Raw genomic sequence first — 9,675 nt, 5'->3', positions numbered from 1 at the left:
ACATTACTTACTAATTTTACAGACAGGGCAAATTACAGTTCACCATTTAGTTCGCAGTGACTCCAATAGCAGCCATCAAAGTGTAAATGTAGGTATATTGACAGACCTGTGTATGTAGAAATCTTTAAAGTGTGTGCGTGTGATTTTGGCCATCATCGATACTCCAGGGTTTACGCTCACCTACGATCTCCGCACCCCTGGACTATGTCATAGCAAAATTGAAGGCACGAATATAAATATTTGATAAGTCTTATAAAATAGTTTCCAATCACTAGGTTGATACCCGTCCTCTGAAGATACAGAGGAGCGACACCTGACTTTTAAGCCATTAAATATCACCGTTATGATGTCCGACGATTCTTTTGATGTGCATCAAAGGAGACTAGACTGCTTGTATCGTCAAGAAGGCGACGTAGTTTCAGGTTTTGCTATGACATATTCAAGTTGGGCAAAAAACGTCAGCGCGCGTAGTCCTTAAATGTCGAGGATGTATTCTGACGAGAGTATGGAAATTAGTACGGAGTATCATCTAATATTCGTAAAGAAAGATATACAATTGTAGCTTTTCCCTTTTTATAAGTCATTTTCACTAATTAATAATTACGAACTGGTAAAGACTTAACAACACTGTTTTATGTTTTAATACTTGTAGTTAACATATCAAACCTATATTTAGACAACAATTTAAATTTCAATATTCAAAACACACACAATTTTTTTTCATATGAAATAGGTAGAGAGTATATCTAAAATGACTCATGACACAAACCCAGAGTACACTGAAGGTCATAGTGCTGTCCCCATCGTGTTGTCATATTACTTGATGTTGCATTTTTTGTTTGATTTCTAGTAATGAAAACTGTCTAAATTTATCATTAAGAATGCCCTCTGTACGTATATTGATATGAACGCAATGCAGGTTTTATAACAGTTGAAGGTGTCACTGTATCCTATATTTTGCTCGTAGTTTATTAAAGACGGCTACTTAGCGATACACAGTCAAAAGTATAGTTATGATATATACAACAAAGCAAATATTTTTACATTGGTTATTTGGTTAAACTGCATCAACAAAAAACTCTGAACAACTTTCTAAAAATATATTTAATATAAAATTTATTTGTTTTTTAATTGCACAAATTAAAAAAAAATAATGTTCAAAAATGTCTAACGATCATGAAGTGATTTCCTGTCATAAATGTTTCCGTAAAATTCTGACCGAATAGTGTGATTCGAATTGTTGCTATTCTCTCCTGTATGTAGTTTGCATGTGTTCATTAAAATCTGAAATAAAAAATGAAATGTATAACGATAACGTTGATGCATAGTGATCGACGGTTGATTATATTTATTCTATTACGTTTGATTCAAAATAACATTGAGGATCAAAATCCTCCATAAACATCCCTTTGAAGTTAGCATTTTACATGTACATGTTATACATGTGGTATATATTCACATGTTTCTACATTACATTATATCAACCTACCAACGTCACCTGAGCTGAGAAATAATTATGAAACTATTACTCTGACGTCATAAGCTATGCGATGGCATAGTTCTGGAAACGTTATGAAATTTATTGGAAACCTACCTCAGAATTGATGAACAATTACGGAATTTCAGAGCCAACTGATTGTCGAAATCGACAAAAAATATTAATATATGTATTACATTGTATTTCATCCATATTTATAATACGGTAATTCTGAACATGATTGCAGACAAACATTTTTAATTTTATCATTTTTTTCTTCAATAATATCACCTTCATTTTAAACAGAATGTAAATCAAGCTTACATCATATAAGTAAACGAATAGAAAGCATTTTCTGTGAGTTGATATTTGATAATTGGAAACTATCTACATTATCACTGAGTAAATTTGTTTTTATAAACTATCAACAACTAACTGATCACCATGCATATATTATTCCTTTTAAAAAATGTCGTATACTTACACCTTTCACTGGAACTGACTGGTGGATATCAGGTGTTGCTGTTTGTCCGTTTTCGTTGTTTAATGGGGCATCCCTGTAGTCCGATAAAAGTGATCTCGCGGCGTCATTGTTAATTGGGGGGACACCCTGTCAATACAATGAGATACATTTAAAACTTCCATTGTGTGAAATAATACACTTTTTTAGGTGTTAACTTTAAAATACTGAAAACTGATTATAATATAAACAATTATATTTAGAATGATTATTACGATATTGATATAATGTTTAACATCGATTTTGTAGGCAGTGAAGATTTTTTTAGAGCATTCCAACTCTGAGGTGGAACTGTTGTCGTCAAAACTATAATCTTTTAAAAAATGTATTGATTGTCCATTGAGATGAGAGATATGAAATACAGTTTTAAATCTGATGAAAAGTTTCAAGGATTTTCAATATTGTTCTCAAAATTACCATATCAATTATAATAGAAACGACCCTCGTTTATATTACTCTAACTAGGTCCAAAGATGATGGAGATCATTGCTACACGGATATTCTTTTAACATGTTGACCTCCAGTATGACTTTTAAAGCCAATTAGCATTCAAGGGGTAAAGTTCTGATGAGTCACACAATACTGAACACTCTTAGATCAACCACAGAGTATTTATACAATTTCAGTTCGTTACATTATTCAGTTTAATTTCGTTTCCGGATAAAAACGTAACAAAACAGGGCGAACCGACAAATTCGCTCCTAATTCCAAATAAACTTAAACGAAGATTTGGTAGACCGTCGGTCAATCAGTAACATCAAGTTCAACGATAAAATATACATCATCGGAATGCGTGAGAAATATAACTTTATTGATGTGAATAGTGTGCAAACGTATACGACTGATGCTGAAGCCGTTGTAATGATTGCAAATTACTTACGCCTAGTTTTCCTTTAGATTTAGATCGTAGAAAATTTGTTACACCAAGAACTATCGCCGAGACCAGACCGCCAATGAGGATAAAGAAAACACCAGCAACATTGCTTAAAGAAAGCGACTTCTTTTTGGATCCCTTAGGAAAAAAGATAAAGAGATGATAAGAACAATAGCCTTAATCAACTGATAGCGGAAATACCAAACGTTAATACTATACTATGACAAAGATTTCTTCATAAATACATAATATATTATTAAGATTAATGAATTCTGTTTGTTGCAGTTACCTTAAGGAAGTTTGTTTTTTGTACCTTTTCAGAACGACCAACAAACCTATATTGAATTTAAACTCAAGTGTTATAAAATGGTAGAGAATGAAACAAACTGTGCAAAAAAACACACGTACCCCGTGAGAACCTGCCGCTCCACAAGTTCCTTTGTCTACCCACCATTTTTTCTTTAACTTTATCAATGTTCCATCTTCAATTAGTTGTAGCACTGCGATAGACAGCTTTTGCCTGCCATAGATGATAAAAGACTGAGCTGAGATATAGCCAAATTATACAGATTGTATAAATTATGTTTTCTGTTTAAGTTTCATTCGTTTAGTCTCCTCTGAAATATATTAAAATACAAATACAATGTATACCACACAATATCTTCGCAGAGATTTGTTATATTTAGGATTATGTTTCACACAACTTGTTATTATCAAAGGGATGAAAAACAGACATTCAAATGGGTAGTTTCAACAAAGTAAAATCTCTAAATGCATTGCCTAAAAATATGTCTTCTATGAACTGTTTAAGAATAAGTTATATGCTATTAGCGTAATTAGGTTTAATAAGCACTTCGTTCTGGTGTATTTCCGCATATGTTTCGAGACCTAAATAAACGAATTTAAAGGTCTTGTTGTGCAGTGACTATTTACTTTATAAGTCTTCAATTTCTACATCAACAAACTAACTTTTTAATTAAGTGTTTCCTTAATTTGTAGTTCAAATGATTATTTTACTACGTTTTTTTTTGCTCCTGGTGCATTGACCAATGTTGGTAAGCATATCATGTCAACAAAATGTCGATAACACTTCACCCAGTGGTAGGTAGATTGTTTGGAGCGTTACAGCACTAGATATGTCGACGTTGACATAAACAAGAGTACCGCGGGGCGGAACAATTTACGCCCGTCGAATGCCATATAGTGTTATATACTTTCTTACATTGAAATAAGATCTGCATCATTCTAAGAGTGGTTAGCTGACATGCTATAAAAATTTTAGAAGAAAATCTCCGGACAAAACATAAAATACTGAAATGAACAAAGGGCAATTACTTTTGCTAAAATCGCCGAACCAAAATTCTTATCAGGGGGCCACAACTTCATATCATGAATCAAATGTTTACAAAGTTTCAAAGAGATCCGTTGAAAATGTAGGAGGAGATTGCCGGACAAAAATCAAATACTGAAATAAATAAAGGGCAATAACTTTTGCAAAAAATGTTGAATCAAAATTCTTTTCAAGGAAACACAACAACATATCATGATTATTTAGCCTATTAATTTCGAAGAAATCCATCAAAAAATGTAGGAGGAGATCTCCGGACAAAAAATAAAATACTGAAATGAACAAAAGGCAATAGATTTTTGAAAAATTGTCGAATCAATTGTTTTTAGGAAGACACAATTTCATATCATGATTTTAATGTATACCAAGTTTCAAAGAGATTGGTCGGAGAATGTAGGAGGAGATTGCCGGACAAACAAAAGTTTACGCCGGCAGGACGGACCCATACCATAATACTTCCGTCAAATTTGACGGGCGTATTAAATTTCTACGTCACCTTAATTTGTTTTGGTTCGTTTGTTTTTATTTTTAACGTCTTATTAACAGCTATGGTCAGTTAAGGACGTGTCAGGTTTTGGTGGTGGAGGAAAGCCGGAGTTCCGGAAAAAAACCCCGACCTACGGACAGTACCTGGCAACTGCCCAACGTAGGCCTCGAACGTGCGACACAGTGGTGGAGGGCTAGTGCTAGCAGATTGTCAGACGGCTTAACAACCTTGCTACCGCGGCCCCCCATAATTTCTGTCGTCGTAGTACACGTATATATTATCGCTAATGTAACGTCATAATATCTTTTGTTCTTTTGTTAGCCAAGTCAGAATCTGGAGTCGTATGTATGTTAACTTATCTGACATAATATAAACCTTCTACAGATATGACAGTTTTATAAAGAATTAGCATTAGAAACGTATCAATTGTCATGTTATACACCATGCCAGGAATAAAAATATGTGATATCAAATTAAATTAGGGGGAATCAATTCGACACATTTTGGTTAAGCTTACGCTAAAGTTTCGGACTGGAACGAATTAATGCTAACTGGTTCAGCCATTATGTGTACATAAAGTCAGAAAGGTTAGCAAATTGAACACTGCTGCCACATTTCTACAAAATATGGGACAGGAAACCTCTCCAGAGACCCAATTCGTCTTTAGAATGGGAACGTTTGCAGGAAAAGTGATGGATTGTGAATTACGGCAAGGTTTAACGAATACGGTCAGGATTCATCGGCGATCCCCTCAGGGGACGCATCGTCTCACGGTGCTAAGCTCCAACATCGATCATATTCTCTCCACAGTTCGTCATCCATTGTCACTGGTGCTATGCCTTAAACGAGGGACAATTTGAACGTATTGGTTCGCTATTGATCCTCGGCACCAAGATTTGTCATAGTAATTTTCCTTGACAGCCATGGACACCTCCGCCAATAATCACTACCTGTACACATGTAGTCTGATAGACACTGCCTTTGCGGAAGTAAAAACGAAGCAGGGAAGGGCACCCATCCATTACATTAATGATCAGTTAAGATGTGTTGTACTCCGCATCTCCCCTCCCATTCAAGGTCATTGTGTTAACATTATTGTCAATTTGAATGATTTAGTCAAAGCCTTTCTACAAAAATGAGGATGCATGCTCTATCATGTATAATTAAACTATGACGATTTTTCAAAGATGTTGTACAGTATAGTAAATCGGTATATCACAGAACTGTATAAAAATGGATGACAGATAAACACCAGCTATATCAGACGTATTTGACAACCGCATTTTTTAAAATTAAAATTGACACCACACATATTTGTCAATTGTTGTATTTGAAACTTTCCAGTTTAGGTTATCAATCTTAAAAAAAAGGCAGACAATGGGCATTCATCCTATATTGTAAATCACTGCAATGACCTTCAAGCGACAGGTACTAGGAAGGATGCTACACATGTCAGCAGTCAGCTTAATGAAAACTATGAGCGAAACAATTCAACGAAGGAAGATTAATTTAAGTTAAAAAAAGAGTAATATCACCCCATATGAGAATAATTAATCATAAAACTTAAATATTCCACTTAAAAGCATAACTATGACAAATAATGATAATAATTCGTGATTCTTATATACCGCTTTATAACTATCTAGTTCGCAGGTCGTCTCAAAGAGGTTCACAAATTATTATCCGTGGTTATAGGGCCTTTGCAACCAGCCAATATAGCTGGAGCTGCCATTTCGGCGCTAACAGCTAGCATTCAACAATTCTTGCACTGCCCAACCTCGTACTCATTTTCAGCTGAGTAGACTGCAACAAGCGGAGTAAAGTATCTTGCTCACAGTGCCGTGCCGTGGCTCGAACACGTAACCCTTCGGTCACGAGCCCGGCGTCCTACCACTAGACTACCGTGCATAACATTGTGTGTGCGTCTTGTATCGAAAATAAGGCTGCGTCAGTTTCCGTCTGTTTCGTTTCCAGAGAATATTTAAGAATCTTAAAGACTGGGATACACTGAAGTGCAATATAGGCGATGTAAGAAATGTTTTAATGAGTAATTTTGATCGACTTTCAAGGTCACAAGGGTCGAATTTGTTAAACCAAGTGGCCTCGGGTGATGATAAAGCAAGTTGGTTTAAAGGACAACCAGGTTTGTTCAACTGAATTACCTTGGCCTACTTACGAGGACAACAGAGGTTCTACATAACCCAGAAAAAATATGGTAACGATATCTAACCACTGTCTATATCATGGGGGCCAAGTTTTTCAAAACTTTAAAATTACCACCTGATGAAAAACCTTGGGGGATGATATTTGTAAAGAATTTCAATAACTCCATCTGAATGACAAAGAGCTGAGGGTTTTGGCATTTTGCCAGTAGCATGCGGGGAATGAAGGCAGATTTGAACCAAGATTTTCAACTAGGTCTTATCTGAGGCCCGCAGAGTAGACCACTAGAACAATAATCCGATACCAACGCATAAGAAACAGAAGAACTACTGTACAGCTATTTATATATAGGAATCAAAATTAGCAATTCATGGTATATATTTCCAGGAAGACTATGTTGTTATGAATGCTGAAAACATGGATTCCGTTCCTGACATTTACATTTTAAAATGCATTGAAATATCCAAAGTAAGCATAAATAAAAAAGAAACAAGGTTATTTTCACCTGTTAATACATGGGGACATCACAGTTCAGAGAACGGGGTGTTTAGGCGGAAAATGTAAATAGAATATCTACTTTTTTTCATGGTTCCGGACGGGAACCATATACGGCCTGTGCTACGTTTGAAATGAATCAATACGCAGTGATGAGGTCACCTGTGTTATGCAAATTTTAATATAATTTTCGTCAATGAGTCCAAGCATACAGAATGTAAATAATTTTCCTAAAATACAATCCAAGTTCATTAAATCAGCACTGGATTTCCTAAACAACTTCGAAAAACAAGAACCTTTTCCCCGTTTTCACCAGCAGGAAGAGCTAAGAAACCTAACCCAAGAACCAATAAACAGTCCGACTTTATCTAGAAATTTAAATTTCACTAAAATACATGTTTCTATTTTGTAAAAATGGGTCCATATTGACAAAATGTGAACATACACATTTTAAAAAGTTCATTTTGACACGAAACTACGGCAACATTCTACTCTGAACTTAATTTTTAATTATTTTCATAATCTCTACGCCTGGAATATTCTAATCCAGGAAAAAATTACGAGCTACATGTACGGATTTTTCAATACAAAAATACTGTTTCAACCTTTTTCATACATTACCTTAATTTGGAACCTTTCGGTGTGGCTACACCGTAGCCTTTGGAATTGAGATTTGGTGCAACTTGCATTGTATCACACGGTTCCTGGTTCATAAAGTATTCGTTGTACACAGACTCCATAAGAAAAGCATAATTCCCTTTAGAACTACGAACACGCCTTACACCTTCTGCTGAAGTCGACACAAACACAGATGGATAATGACTCTTCATAAAGCTCCACATTATCTTGTATGTATGTACATTGGATTTCTACAAATGACAAAAGAATAACAAATTAGTTCTCTATAGTATCTAATGTCATTATTAACAAAGCAAAACAAAACTGTACAAAAATGCAAACCTCAAGCCTGAATCAATGTTCACTTTAATTATATTGTAATAGAAGCGTTATACCAATCGCTTGATTTTTCAACTTATTTAAATACTTGTTTATCTTTGATCTAATAAATTTGAATAATAATGATTAAATTTCCAGGTATAATGATTTTCTTCTAATATTTCGTTCAATATTACTTGCTATATTGGTGTTTTATATTTGAAAGACGATTTAAAAAAAAAAATGTTGATCCTTAAAAGGCCTTGTAGTCCGGTTATCTTTTCTAGGACGTAGCATTTCTTGAATTGGACCTAAATTTACATGGCGGGTAGTGTTGATGAAGCGAAAGATTACTAATCAGAAAACCAGCTCTTATTCTCCTTACATGTTCTTAAAGCTCTCCGTGTTAATCTGTTATTTGTTCATATTTTGCAATTTTGTTTGTTTGTGTTAGTTCTTGGGTTTTCTCTCTATCCCTCTCTTGTTATTCAATTTTGTCCAATTCACACCTAAAATTGGTGTTTCTTGCGTTAGATTTTATAACACAGCAGTTTACGTTTAAAACAAAAGTGTTAATATATGCTGCAAAGTAAAAACTAGAAACAGTTAACATATCTAGGGTGCATTGGAATTATGACAAACATATCAATTTTATAGATATTTGATGTATTGGATAAGAAATATATTGAAAATACAACACGGCATTGAGTGAAAAAACACACTATTAATATCTAATGATAATAGCTGCCAATTAATCAGATTAGTTCATATTCAATAAAACATGTTGTCCTTAAAGTATATGATCAGATGTAAGAAACTCGAACTTGATGTAAATGCAAGTATATAAGCTAAATATCAGAAACATTGTGGGGGTGTCACATGAAATTTATGACTCAAATCGTGAAAATGTCCCTTGATATGGTGACAATTTAAATACATTTCATATTTACGACATAACGGTCATCAAAGCTCCTTATTCAAAAAATGTACATAATATTTTTGATTTATCATCATCAGGTAACGTATGGTTGGCTTATTTGAACGACTTACTTTAAAGAAGTCTTGAGTGGAACCTGATTCCAATGTACCGTACGACATATCCGGATGATTTGCCAGGTCATCTGCGGACGATATAGGTGTTAGTAGGCGTTCTATAGTAAGAAAAGCTGCTAGGTTAGCGGTGTAGGACGATATCACAATAAGCACAGCTAGCCACCAGGTCCCTCCTATAATCCGACCGGCGGCAGATCTTTATCAAACAGACGAAAAACAATTATCAATGCAGGACAACGAAATAATTGGAACACTCCAAAGTAAAAATGACAAATTTTGAAAAGGGACGATATACAAAAACAGTCATTGGAACAATGTTCGA

General features: G+C 34.6%; 1 protein-coding gene across 1 annotated transcript in view; it reads right to left on the bottom strand.

Annotated features, from left to right (window-relative positions):
- Positions 1-1,140: 1,140 nt before the first annotated feature.
- The window catches only part of LOC110466729 (glutamate receptor 2-like), a 109,931-nt gene continuing 101,396 nt past the window's right edge, over positions 1,141-9,675 (bottom strand). Inside the window, exons 13-18 of the mRNA XM_021523444.1 lie at positions 9,351-9,549; positions 7,986-8,233; positions 3,280-3,391; positions 2,878-3,009; positions 1,962-2,087; positions 1,141-1,284 (exon numbers count right to left, since the gene is read on the bottom strand). Of these exons, the coding sequence (XP_021379119.1) occupies positions 1,168-1,284; positions 1,962-2,087; positions 2,878-3,009; positions 3,280-3,391; positions 7,986-8,233; positions 9,351-9,549 (934 nt within the window). The 3' untranslated portion in view covers positions 1,141-1,167. The remainder of the gene's footprint in view (positions 1,285-1,961; positions 2,088-2,877; positions 3,010-3,279; positions 3,392-7,985; positions 8,234-9,350; positions 9,550-9,675) is intronic.

Source organism: Mizuhopecten yessoensis, unplaced genomic scaffold (assembly GCF_002113885.1).
Source record: "Mizuhopecten yessoensis strain PY_sf001 unplaced genomic scaffold, ASM211388v2 scaffold11143, whole genome shotgun sequence".
Lineage (NCBI taxonomy): Eukaryota > Metazoa > Mollusca > Bivalvia > Pectinida > Pectinidae > Mizuhopecten > Mizuhopecten yessoensis.
This window is presented reverse-complemented; position numbering and strand designations above follow the sequence as displayed.